The following is a 14,779-nucleotide window of genomic DNA, read 5'->3' on the forward strand; positions in this document are numbered from 1 at the left end:
GCTAATTATTTTAATGAGCAAAATTGTTACAAAAAAGTTCTCTCGAAGTGACTTCAGCGAGTAGATTGCATAATACCTGCAAAATGTTACACAGAATTCGCGGAATGTACATAAAATTGATAAATTATTGAATATAAGTCTACTTTTTTCAAAATTAAGGCCCATTTAGTGGTCATATAATTACATAAAAAATTTTTGTGGATCCAAACTTCACGGCGAATCAAATGAGACTGCAATCATACAGATTGGTGTTATAGTTTGGATGTTACAGCCAAAATAAGCACATATTTTGGCCAAAAAATAATTTTTTGTTTGAAAAAACATTTTTTTTCACATGCATTATGTAGTAGAAAATATTGTAAAAATTTATAGGAACACTTCCTTCATTTTGCTTAAATCTCCCAACAAAATAGACGGATTTTGCTTTATTGACATTCATATTAAAGCTTTCCCATTAGGGGAGGTAATTGGGTTGATGAGGATATATCTCAAAGCTTCTGAAATGGAAATAGAGTTCAAATAACCCATTTTTATTTATATGCATTTTAAAATACGTGTAAATCGCGTAATTATCAAAATCATTTTGTCCGCATGTGATTTTCATGTACAGCAAGACCATATCTGTTAAATTATATATATTTTTTGAAATTTAATGTGGAGGCTAAGATGTAGCATCAGCTGCATCTTAGCATTAAAATACATATAAAATATCGCTAATTTGCGCAAAGTGCATACAATTTTTGTCCGCATCCGATTTCAATGTCCACCATGAAAATCTACATCGATATATATCTATTTCAAGGCGATCAATTAAGAACCGTGGATGTACCATCACACACTATTTTTTGGGATAAAATGAATGTAGCTCCCTTATCAGTGAAGTTTTCAAATCTCTGTTTCCGCTAAAACGAAGATGCTGTATTAGTTATTTCATTGCAGTGGAAACGAACCACAGAAAACGCGATAAAATACGCGATATTTCCAAAAACAATTTTAGGTGATTTTTCCACTTGGGACTTTCTTGTAACTCGCGTTTTAGTGGATGGATTTTCACGAGGAATGATTTATTAGATCCGGAACGTAAAAAACTAAAATGTGCAATCAAGTACGGGTAAATCGAATGACAATTGTAAAAATTAGGCCCGAAAAATATGATTTTTAGAAAAATGTTCGCACAAAATTTCCGTATTTGGATGCAGATTTCTATGAAGCTGTGTAGACTACTTTCACGACACATATATCAAATAACTCAAAATCGCGAGTTCTACAATCCTATATATAATTTTTTTAAAAACCTTTTTGCGGAATGAAATTAGAAGAAAATGTCAAAAAACACTGTAAATCTGGCTTCAAAATGTCAGCATCATTCAATGGTAGAAGCAGTTCAAATTTTGAAAAGTAATACATTAGTGAGATGATCCTTATTTAGTTTGCTTCTACTTTTACTTTGACAGGAAAATCGAGAGAAGTGTGGTTTACTCACAAATCGAGAGAAAACAAAAAAAGACATGGTGGCTTCAACCCATTTTTACCCATTTTTAACATAAATATAACCACAGCTTCCACACAAATTATCTTTTTAAGGCCAATATTTTTTGCCACGTCCAGCAACATTTCATTTAATCCAAAAATATTTAATTTGTAGTCGCGTATTCTAAAAGGGTAAACCTTGGCTTCAGCTATGTAAAATTTTCAAAAATATTGGTGATATATTGTTATACCCTACACCACAATGTGTAAAGGGTATTATAAGTTTGTTTTGGTAAAAATTCATGTAACACAGCGAAATATTCGTCGGAGACCCCCAATATGGTATATCAATCTTCATATCTCGGCGATATAAAGCGATTTTGAGATGTGTGTCCGTCCGTCCGTGTGTCCGTCTGTCCATTATAAATTGTAATCAAACTCCAGGCCGCAATTATGGACCGATCGTCACGAAATTTGGTATGGAGGTCGGTTTCACATCAGAATAGACCGCTATTTTAATTGGTGATGATCGTGAAATATTTAGCCGGTGAAATGGACCAAAAACATAATTTTTATCCGATTTTGTTGCTGCTCTGCAAGTCCCAATAATAATACAATAATAATACGAAGTTTGCAATTTGAGATGGCGATCAGATAATATTTATAGGGTGGACCACAACTTTTATGTGAAAATTGTAAAAATTTTTAGTATACAGCTTACATCTTTTTTCCTGGAAGAGACATTCTTTCCTCGTGAGTTATATTTTAAAGACGATCTCTTGACCTTTGAACTGATGTCGATTACGTTGATGTACGTGATCAGACAACAGAGCTACAACCTAATATATCCAGTTTTTTGTTTGTAGTGTAGTAATTAACACTCTAGAGGTCGCAATTATAGCTCAATAGTCACAAAATTTTGCTCGAGGCACAAGTTTAGGTAGAAGAAGATGCTTACAATTTTGGATGATGATCTGATATTATTTAGCGGGTGAAATTACTTTTGTATGAAAAATACAAATAAATATTTTTGGTCTATATTTTATTTCCTGGAGGGAACATGCCGCCAAAGTAGACTACATATGGAAATAGAACTACTGATCTTCCCCCTGATGCAAATTGATGCAGAAAGTGTCTGCTAGATAACGGGCCTACTGCTTAATATATAATGTGTTTTGTGTAGAGAACCACATTTTCCTATTCCCAGTTTGTGCATTATTGCAAATTACATGATGCTCTAACGTGTTAATTGTCTAATTGGATTTTTATACATACTTTGCAGCATGGCTCGCTTTGCTACCTTTTTGCAAAACGATTGCCTTATCCTTCAGTAAGATTTGCGACATTTTCTGAGTATTTCAGACATATAAAACCCTCATGAATGTGGGTACACTCAGTCATTGATATGAGAGAAGTCTCCCTTGTCCCTTCTGAGATGTTTGTGAAACAATTATTATATTATTATTTAAGCTTGGTGTGATACGGTACCAGAATCCACAAAGTTATTTCTTACAATGAGATTATTTGTTCCATAAATAAATTTTAATTTTTGAAAAGCTAATTCCCAGTGGTAAAGGTGTAGGGTATCACATGGTCGGCCCCGTCCGAATATAGCCTTGGCTTACTTGTTTTTTTATATTCGTTATTTATGGGTTGTTCGAACAGAACTAGCAAAGTGCCCGCTATTTCGTATACGGAAAGGATATAAAAACAAATAAAAAATATATAATACGGAAATGGTGAACACTGAACATTTTGTTGTACTAAATAAATAAAAAAAAATACTAAGCACTGTTCGTATCACTTTAGTCGGATTTTCTAAAAAACCAGCCGCATTTCACCCCAAAACATCAACAGCGTGCCACATTTTTTGAGACATTTTAATAAAGGTGTCCTCAGAAAGAAAATCATTCATGTAAAAGCTTTTGTAGTATAGGTCTACGTTTCCGAATAAAATTACTTAACCGTTCAGAATAAAGAAGCAATTTTGATGAAAAGATAGAAACCGAAGATGGTTCACATAAAACCAATGGTAGAATACCAGACCAAAACCCTGGACCTTATTTCAAATTTAACAGCTTCAGCCCTACTTATTCACCCACTACCTATGGATATTACATGTATAAGCATAGCATACATTTTAAGTGGGAATTTTCATAATCATTCAGATCTAGTCCTAACAGTGATCCTCATAACAAATTTCAGTAGTGGAATTCTGTAATTAATTTTTCGAGTTAGCGACAAAAATCGGTAAAATTAAAATGCTTATTATTTCGGTAATTAACGAAATTTTTATTTTTTGGAATGGTGAGAATTCGACTTCAGAGCGCTCCAATGTTTAGTATTATTTAGTACATCTAGCGTACACAGCGTTATTTCAAATTATATATAATTCTAGCTTTATTCCTACACCCAAGACCAATTTTAGAACCATTAAGTACTTTTCGTTGGCTTACAGTAGTTATTTCCAATACACCTCCATACAAAATTTCAGAATTTGTACGCATTTCAAAAAAACTCCTTATATTATTGTTCATGCTATACCAAAATGGTACCACATTTAGTACTTTTCGTACAACTGTATATAGCCTTCAAAAAATATCAACCCCATATACCAACCTCGATTATCATTTCCAGCTCTATCAATTCCCCCAAAACCAAATGTAAATCTATTTAGTACTTTACATATATACATATACATAAGTATGAATTTCCCAAACCTCCTCTTAATATTTGAAAATGCCTACCCCTTTACCAAAAATGTCTCCAAGAACACATTTTAGAATTCCACCTTTGTTCCCAATACCAAAATTGGACCGATTTAGTACTTTTCGTAAATTTATGGTAGGTATTTCTTAAACCACTTCCATATACCAACATTGCACACCAACACTTACCCTGACTGCAACAAACTAAACAAAAGAAAAAACAGCAGTATTCAGACCTGTCCCTGCACCCAATACCAAATTGGGTACCACATAGTAACTGTCGTATACTTATGGTACGTATTTAAATTCTCAGAATTCTAGCTCTACTCGTTCGTCCAATGCCAAATTGTACCAAACTTAGTACCATTTAGTACTCTTCGTACCCATAAGAACGAATTTCCAAAACTACTTCCTCAATCCTTCCCTTCAACAATAATCTTAATTCCAAATTTCAGGATTGCTGCTTTATCTGTTCACCCAAATCAAAATTTACAAAACTACCTCAATCCTACACTCCAACAGTAATCTTAATTCCAAATCTCAGGATACCTGCTCTACACGTTCAACCAAACCCAAATTTTACCAAATTTAGTGACATTTAATACACATAAGTTGGAATTTCCAAAACTACCTCTATCCTACACTCTAACAGTAATCTCAATTCCAAATTTCAGGATTCCAGCTCTATTTCTTCACCCACACCCAAATTGTACTAAATTTAGTACATTTCGTATCCACAAGTACGAACTTACAAAACTTCCTCAGTCCTACACTCTAACAATAATCTTGATTCCAAATTTCAGGATTCAAGCTCTACCCGTTCACCCAAAATTAAATTTTACCAAATTTAGTACCATTTAGTACTTTTCGTACCCTTAAGTAAGAATTTCCAAAACTACATCAATCTTTCACTTCAATAGTCATCCTAATTCCAAATTTCAAGATTCCAGCTCTATCCGATCGCCCAAATCCAAATCGTAACAAATTTAGTACCATCTAGTACTTTTCGTACACAAAAGTTCGAATTTCCAAAACTCCCTCGATCCTACACTCTTACTGTAATGTAAATTCCTAATTTGAGGACTCCAACTCTATCCGTTTACCTAAATCCAAATTGTACCAAATTTAGTACCATTTAGTACTTTTCGTACTCATTGTACGAATTTCCAAAACTCCCCCAATCCTACACTTCAACAGTAATCTTAATTCCAAATTTCAGCATTTCAGTTCTACTCGTTAGCCCAAATCCAAATTGTACCAAATTTAGTACTATTTAGTACTTTTCGTACACATAAGAACTAATTTCCGAAACTACCTCCATATCTCAAACCCACACCTCAACAGTAATCTTAATTCCAAATTTCAGGATTTCAGTTCTACTCGTTCGCCCAAATCCAAATTGTACCAAATTAAGTACCATTTAGTACTTTTCGTACCCATTGTACGAATTTCCAAAACTCTCCCAATCCTACACATCAACAGTAATCTTAATTCCAATTTTTAGTATTCCAGCTCTATCTGTTCATCCAAATCAAATTTGTACCAAATTTAGTACCATTTAGTACTTTTCGTACACATTTTCAAAACCACCTCTTATATCAGCCCTACTTTCCTTTCTTGATTCTCATTTCAAATTTGAAGATTCCAGCTCTATTCGTTCACATAATACAAAGTAGTACCAAGTTTAGTACTTTTCGTACACTTCGATTTCGAATTTCTAAAAACCCTGTGGTACATCTATCCTACACTCTACTAGTGACTCTCGTTCCAAATTTCAGAATTCTAGCTCTTCCCGTTTGCCTAATACAAAGGGTACCATATTTAGTACCTTTTAGTAATCGATTACGTTGAATATCTACCACCTAGCCAAAACGAGGGTATGATAGCAATTAATCTGCTGACAACTAACTATAAAGCAGCAGGAACTGAGAGATGCGAATGTATACACGGCAGTAAGGTTCACCCATATATAGAGATGGTATTTACCCGGTAAATAACCACACGGTGGGTAAATACCCATTTGTGTGTATTTATTTGGGCATTTACTATATTGAATCGCAAATACAACATCTTACACCCAATTGTTGGGTATAGGTTGTGAAATCGTTTCAAAATGGACAGTTTTACAATACTTTAAACAAGTGGGTAAATACTTGGGTAAATACCCGAGTATTTACCCAAATGTTGGGTAAAAACTCTTTATCTGCCGAACCACTTGACGTAGGATGACAAAATTTGGCTCAAAACTTTCTTATATCAATAGTATTAAAGGTATTGAAAATGGAGTCCCTGGGACCATGTTTTGATATAGCCCCATATAGCCGTACCTCCAGATTTAAGGTATTCTTTACCTATTAGACACATTTTACAATCATACTGACTGCAATTTGGTACCGTGAGTTCCCAATATGTATAATATATCCTTGCAAAAAATTGTCGACGTAGGTCCACGTTTTCTTGTAGCCCCAATATGGGTTTCTGAAATAGGGAGGTACGGTTATATGGGGGCTATATCAAAACGTGGACCCAGGGACTCCATTTTCAATACCTTTAATACTATCGATATAAGAAAGATTTAAGCCAAATTTAGTTAGCCTATGTCAAGTGGTTCGACAGTTAAAGAGTTTTTATCCACTTTTGGGTAAATACTCTAAATCGGGGTACCCTTATATGGGGGCTATAATAAAACGTGGACCTATGTTGAAAAAATTTTGCAAAGATATTTTATACATATTGGGAACTCACTGTACCAAATTACAGCCAATTTTGTTGTAAAATGTGGCTAATAGATGAAAAATACCTTAAATCGGGAGGTACGGTTATATGGGGGCTATACCAAAACATGGATCCAGGGACTTCATTTTAAATACCTTTAATACTATTGATATAAGAAAGTTTTGAGCCAAATTTTGTTAGCCTATGTCAAGTGGTTCGACATTTAAAGAGTTTTTACCCACTTTTGGGTAAATACTCTAAATCGGGGTACCCTTATATGGGTGCCATTAGAAAACGTGGACCTATGTTGTTCTCATTATTCTCATCTGCCTTGGTTTAGAAAAGGAAAAATTTTCTCAGAGAGACTAATGCACAAATATTATGAGCACTAATGATATACGGCACGAGATAAACATAGCACTATTTACAATAGAAAATAATGTTACTGGCTTACGTAAATGACATACAAATCGGAAAATTTAAAAATCGTAAAACATCATCCTTCATATAAAGTGGACCAACAGCTGTTAAAAAGATCTGGGGCCACCAAATAAAATAAGTGCTGAGCACGATAACTCACCAGTGGAGTATACGATTTGTTCCAAACGCATCAGTCGATGCGAAAGTCATTTTTCTCGATAAGTGTGATGACATGGCATAGTTTTTTCTTTTCATTGGAGAAAGTCATTCTTTTCGAGAAGTGTGAATCCAAATTTCTCAAATATCCTACAGTCAAAGAATGATACTATATTCGCGTAGTCGCATTCTTTGGGCCACTCTATGTGATACCAATCGCACAAAAGTTCAAAATTGTTGCATTTATGTGCAGTTTAGATCAAGTCTAAAAATAATAAATAAAATAAAATAAAATAAAATAAAATGAAGTTAAATAAAACTAAATAAAATAAAATGAATTAAAAAATAAAATAACTAAAAATAAAACACTGTGTTTTTAATGACCTTTAGCCGAAACATTAAAATCAATATTGAAAAATGTGTCAGATTAACAATATTAGTTCTGCACTATATCTCATTCTTCTATTATTTGGAGTCTAAGGCCACATAACACAGAACAATTCACCCCTCAAGTATTAAAAATGTGTTTTATAAACTTTAACCTATCGTATATATTAATATATTAATGTGTTTTCCAAAATGTCGTTTATTTTTCAATATAATTTTTCCTGCCACCATAAATCACGATTTATTAAAATCACCAAAAATAATCCACATAACAAATATGTGATTCCCTCTTTAAGATTTATACCCATAGAGTAAATTTTCTCCATAACTATAAATTGTGAATAACGAACGAGTAACGAATCCCTTCGTACATCCGTTTATCTACATCACCAGGGACGAAAAAACCAAAACAAAAGTTTGAGTGAGTGCAACCGTATCACTTTCCACATACAAGTGTCACATTTATGCATTAATGTGCAAAAAATTGTTTTAAAATTATAAAACAACAACAGCGACAACAAAAAACAATTCTCCACTTTGAAATTCGTTTTACTATGCAAGTTGCAGTTGTTGTTATCGTATTATTTTTTTGGGACAGAATTTGAAACCTTTAACCGGCATATGCTTATTTTCTCTCTTCTCGTGAATATCACAACAAAAAAAAAAAAAAAACGAAGTAGTCTACGAAAAATAAACATATTGTAACAGTGAATAATTGACCATACAAGCGACCAACAACAACAAGAACCAACCAACGAACCCTGAATCCACATATGCCACATATCACAGTGAATTTACAACATCTGTTGATAGTTTTTTTCCGGCGTTTCTTTTCAATTTTTTGAGATATTCACCGCCTGGACCACACCACATCGTGGCCAATATCATCATCAGTATCAGTAGCAGCAACAAAAAACAAGCGTCGTTATATATGCGACAACCCCAAAATGTTGATAATACAAACAAAAAGAGTAGAAAAAAGAGAATTTGAGAATGGACCAATATAATAACAATTTGTGGGACAGTATTAACAACTGAACTCCAGTGAACTGTTGGAGAGAAAAACAAAAGAGGCAGTTCACTGTGGTTTACGAGAGAAATAAAAGCTGTTAGTCTTCTAATGAAATTTTAGAAAGTTCTCTAGTAAGTATTTTGCAGACCGAAAGTGTCCACGAGGTTTCCATCGGCCAGGGGGCTTTAAGAAGTCTGATCTTCTTTAAAAATCCACGTTTTGTTCAAATTTTCATGCCTCCAAAAATTCTTTAACACATCTACATTTTGTTCAAACTTTGGTGCCTACAAAATCCATTAAAAAATCGACGATTTGTTCAAACTTTGTCGTCTCCAAAAATTCTTTAAAAAAATCCACGTTTTGTTCAAACTTTGATGCCTTCGTAAATTCGTTAAAAATCCAAGTTTAGTTCACATTTTAGTGCCCCCAAAAATTCTTTAAAAAACTACAATTTGTTCAAAATTTTCAAAACCTTGGTGCCTCCAAAAATTCTTTAAAAAATCCACTTTTTGTTCCAACTTTGATGCCTTCAAAAATTCGTTAAAAATCCACGTTTTGTTCACATTTTAGTGCCTCCAAAATTTCTTTAAAAAATCCACGTGTTGTTCAAACTTCGATGTCTTTAAAAATTCGTTAAAAATCCACGTTTTGTTCACATTTTAGTGCCTCAAAAATTCTTTAAAAAATCCAAGTTGTTTTTGATGGCTCCTAAAAATTATTAAAAGGCATGTTTTGTTTCTAAAAATTTCTAAAAACATCCACGTTTTGATTGAACTTTCGTGGCACCTAAAAATCTTTAAAAATACCACATTTTGTTTGAATTTTGGTGGCTCCTAGAAATCTTTAAAAGATCCGCGTTTTGTTTGAAATTTGGTGGCTCCTAAAAATCTTTAAAAATACCACGTTTTGTTTGAATTTTGATGGTTCCTAAAAATCTTTAAAAAAATTACGTCTTGGTTTAACTTTGGTTGCTCCTAAAAATCTTTAAAAAAAATACGTCTTGTTTTAACTTTGGTTGCTCCTAAAAATCTCTAAAAAAAACCACGTTTTCTTTGAACTTTGGTGGCTCCTAACAATCTTTAAAAAAATCCACATTTTTGTGATCTTTGGTGGCTCCTAAAAAATCTTTAAAAAAATCCACGTTTTGTCCAAACTTTGGTGGCTCCTAAAAATCTTTAAAAAATCCACGTTTTATTTGAACTTTGGTGGCTCTTAAAAATCTTTAAAAAATCCACGTTTTCTTGGAATTTTGGTGGCTCGTAAAAATCTTTAAAAAATTCATGTTTTCTTGGAACTTTGGTGGCTCCTAAAAATCTTTAAAAAATCCACGTTTTCTTGGAACTTTGGTGGCTTCTAAAAATCTTTAAAAAATCCACGTCTTATTTGAACTTTGGTGGCTCCTAAAAATCTTTAAAAAATCCACGTTTTCTTGGAACTTTGGTGGCTCCTAAAAATCTTTAAAAAATCCACGTTTTCTTGGAACTTTTGTGGCTCCTAAAAATCTTTAAAAAATCCACGTCTTATTTGAACTTTGGTGGCTCCTAAAAATCTTTAAAAAATCCACGTTTTCTTGGAACTTTGGTGGCTCCTAAAAATCTTTAAAAAATCCACGTTTCCTTGGAACTTTTGTGGCTTCTAAAAATCTTTAAAAAATCCACGTCTTATTTGAACTTTGGTGGCTCCTAAAAATCTTTAAAAAATCCACGTTTTCTTGGAACTTTGGTGGCTTCTAAAAATCTTTAAAAAATCCACGTTTTCTTGGAACTTTGGTGGCTCCTAAAAATCTTTAAAAAATCCACGTTTTCTTGAAACTTTGGTGCCTCCTAAAAATCTTTAAAAAATCCACGTCTTATTTAAACTTTGGTGGCTCCTAAAAATCTTTAAAAAATCCACGTTTTTCTGAACTTTGGTGGCTCCTAAAAATCTTTAAAAGATCCGCGTTTTGTTTGAAATTTGGTGGCTCCTAAAAATCTTTAAAAATACCACGTTTTGTTTGAATTTTGATGGCTCCTAAAAATTTTTAAAAAAAATACGTCTTGTTTTAACTTTGGTTGCTCCTAAAAATCTTTAAAAAAAACCACGTTTTCTTTGAACTTTGGTGGCTCCTAACAATCTTTAAAAAAATCCACATTTTTGTGATCTTTGGTGGCTCCTAAAAAATCTTTAAAAAAATCCACGTTTTGTCCAAACTTTGGTGGCTCCTAAAAATCTTTAAAAAATCCACGTTTTATTTGAACTTTGGTGGCTCTTAAAAATCTTTAAAAAATCCACGTTTTCTTGGAATTTTGGTGGCTCGTAAAAATCTTTAAAAAATTCATGTTTTCTTGGAACTTTGGTGGCTCCTAAAAATCTTTAAAAAATCCACGTTTTCTTGGAACTTTGGTGGCTTCTAAAAATCTTTAAAAAATACACGTTTTCTTGGAACTTTGGTGGCTCCTAAAAATCTTTAAAAAACCACGTTTTCTTGGAACTTTGGTGGCTCCTAAAAATCTTTAAAAAATCCACGTTTCCTTGGAACTTTGGTGGTTCCTAAAAATCTTTAAAAAATCCACGTCTTATTTGAACTTTGGTGGCTTCTAAAAATCTTTAAAAAATCCACGTTTTCTTGGAACTTTGGTGGCTCCTAAAAATCTTTAAAAAATCCATGTTTTCTTGAAACTTTGGTGGCTCCTAAAAATCTTTAAAAAATCCACGTTTTCTTGGAACTTTGGTGGCTTCTAAAAATCTTTAAAAAATCCACGTTTTCTTGGAACTTTTGTGGCTTCTAAAAATCTTTAAAAAATCCAAGTTTTCTTGGAACTTTGGTGGCTCCTAAAAATCTTTAAAAAATCCAAGTTTTCTTGGAACTTTGGTGGCTCCTAAAAATCTTTAAAAAATCCACGTTTTCTTGGAACTTTGGTGGCTCCTAAAAATCTTTAAAAAATCCACGTCTTATTTGAACTTTGGTGGCTCCTAAAAATCTTTAAAAAATCCACGTTTTCTTGGAACTTTGGTGGCTCCTAAAAATCTTTAAAAAATCCACGTTTTCTTGGAACTTTGGTGGCTTCTAAAAATCTTTAAAAAATCCACGTTTTCTTGGAACTTTGGTGGCTCCTAAAAATCTTTAAAAAATCCACGTTTTCTTGGAACTTTGGTGGCTCCTAAAAATCTTTAAAAAAATCCACGTTTTCTTGGAACTTTGGTGGCTCCTAAAAATCTTTAAAAAATCCACGTCTTATTTGAACTTTGGTGTATCCTAAAAATCTTTAAAAAATCCACGTTTGTCTGAACTTTGGTGGCTCCGAAAAATCTTTAAAAAATCCACGTTTTGTCTGAACTTTGGTGGCTCCTAAAAATCTTTAAAAAATTCAAGTTTTGTCTGAAATTTGGTGGCTCCTAAAAATCTTTAAAAAATTCACGTTTTGTCGAAACTTTGGCGGATCCTAAAAATCTTTAAAGAATCCACGTTATACCAAAATTTGGTGGCTCCTAAAAACCTTTAAAAAATCCACTTCTTGTCCAAACTTAGGTTGCTTCCAAAAAATCTTTAAAAATCCAAGTTTTGTTCAAACTTTGGTGTCTCCAAAAAATATTTAAAAAATCCACGTTTTATGGAATTTTTAATGAGTCTTAAACATATTTAAAAATCCAGGTTTTGGCTGATCTTTGGCGTCTCTTAAAAATCTTTAAAAAATCCACGTTTTATCTGATCTTTGGTGTCTCCTAAAAATCTTTAAAAAATCCACGTTTTATGGAATTTTTGGTGAGTCCTAGAAATCTTTAAAAAATCCAGGTTTTGTCTGATCTTTGGTGTCTCTTAAAAATCTTTAAAAAATCCAAGTTTTATCCAAACTTTGGTGGCTCTTAAAAATCATTAAAAAATCCACGTGTTGTTTAAACTTTGGTGCATTCTATAAATCTTTAAAAAATCCACGTGTTGTTTCAACTTTGGTGGCTCCTAAAACTCGTTAAAAAATCCACGGTTTGTTTAAACTTTGGTTTACTCCTTAAAATCTTTCAAAAATCCACGGTTTGTTTAAACTTTGGTGGCTCCTTAAAATCTTTCAAAAAATCCACGATCTATCCAAACTTTGGTGACTCTTTAAAATCTATAAAAAATCCACGCTTTATTCAAACTTTGGTGGCTCCTAAAAATATTTAAAAAATCCACGTTTTATGGGATTTTTGGTGAGTTTTAAAAATCTTTAAAAAAATCTAGGTGTTGTGTGATTTCTGGTGCCTCTTAAAAATCTTTAAAAAACACGTTCTATGAATTTTTGGTGGGTCCTAAAAATCTTTAAAAAATCCAGGTGTTGTCTGATCTTTGTTATCTCCTAAAAAATTCACGTTCAGTTTGGTTTTGTTTGATTTTTGGTAGCTCCAAAAAATCTATAAAAACCACGTTTTACTGGATTTTTGGTGGCTCCTAAAAATCTTTAAAAAATCCAAAAATTATTGGAATTTCGGTGGCTACAAAAAATATTTAAATATCCTCTTTTTCTATTGCCTTTTTTCAATTGAAATAAAATATTTCAAATATTTTTGACAAATTCAATTTATAACACTACCACTGTCCGTCCATCCACATCAGATTGGTTTGATTGTGGCTGGTAAATGGTTTTATAGAAATTTGCGATTCAAGCTTTTTGTGCCCATGGTACACATACACAGATACCCATCTCACCCATTGAGTAAACTAAATTTACATAAATGCCACTTTCCATTGCACCACAAATAGTGGTCGAAAAAAAATGGGGAAAAATAAAAATGGACACATTTGTCGAGTATCATCTCCGGTTTGATGCCAGAGCTGTGTTGAGGGTATTCGAATAAATATACATATGTTAACATTTATCATATTGCAACGAAAAATTGAAACCCTCCACTTTGAGACCAAAAAAAAAAAATATGGATGAAATTGTGACAACAATTGAAACGAAAAAAAAAACAAACCAACACAAAAATAGATATGTGGGCCAAAAGGTAACAATTTCAATAAAGGTTAGCTTGATGGTCAACTGACCCGATACTTACTGTTAAGCGATGATGATGGGCTAATTGAGCCACCACCTGCTACGATAACTCCATTGCCACTAAGCACTGTGCCTTTGTTGTTGTGGCTCGAGTGGCCGTTGATCGTATTCGACGACGACGCCATGGAGTTCTTTGGAATGTGATGATGCATGCCGTTGGCGGCATTTGTGTGTGAAATGCCGCTGCCAATTTGTTGTGGTATGATTTTGTTTGTGGAGTCCCCCGCTCTTGCTGATAGCAGTAGGAGGGCCCCAATTATATACCAGGGGCCCATCAACTCGACAACACTGTCTGTTGTTGTTTGTGTTCCTTGTTACCGCTGCTGTTGTTGTTGTTCTGGCTACTGTTTTGAGTTTGATATGTAAGGGGGTGATGATAGTGTTGGCCTAGTATCTGCCTTTGTTGCAATTGTTGTTGATACTTCTGTTGTTCCTGCTGCTGCAGTTCTTGCTCTTGTCTTTTTTGCTGCTGCTGACCACTTGTGTTATAGACAAAACTAAACGAGTCTATGCCACCATAAATGTTGCAATGCTGCAACAACATTATTTTAACACATGCAGCTGACATGCAATGGTTGGTTATTTCTTTGATATCAGCATTTGAAAGGCTTTTCTGTGGAATCGTCTGTTTAGATTTGCGTTGATGAAGGGTAGGCGGGTATTGATATTTTTATATTGCGTTGGGAATGTCTTCTCTTGTCGCTAATTGTTTTTTTTTTTAATTTTATAACCTGAAAAAGAAGAAATAGAACTCGGTTTTAAGCGATACAATACAGCGAATATAATACATTTTAAGTGGAGTTTTTCTCAAAACATTTTCACTGAATACAACATAGGAACATCGAATTTAATATATTAAGATCAGTTTTTTTATCCTTACATTTCTGTATTTCATGCTT

General features: G+C 33.2%; 1 protein-coding gene across 2 annotated transcripts in view; it reads right to left on the reverse strand.

The window, feature by feature from the left end:
* The window catches only part of DIP-zeta (Dpr-interacting protein zeta), a 337,574-nt gene that overhangs the window by 256,233 nt on the left and 66,562 nt on the right, over window positions 1-14,779 (reverse strand). For both annotated transcript variants that reach the window (XM_073965076.1, XM_073965075.1), the window contains exon 2: window positions 13,882-14,611. In XM_073965076.1, coding sequence (XP_073821177.1) covers window positions 13,882-14,155 — 274 coding nt within the window. In that variant the 5' untranslated portion in view covers window positions 14,156-14,611. The remainder of the gene's footprint in view (window positions 1-13,881; window positions 14,612-14,779) is intronic.

The sequence above is a fragment of the Musca autumnalis genome, unplaced genomic scaffold (genome assembly GCF_047663935.1).
Source record: "Musca autumnalis isolate F117 unplaced genomic scaffold, ASM4766393v1 scaffold_2, whole genome shotgun sequence".
NCBI lineage: Eukaryota > Metazoa > Arthropoda > Insecta > Diptera > Muscidae > Musca > Musca autumnalis.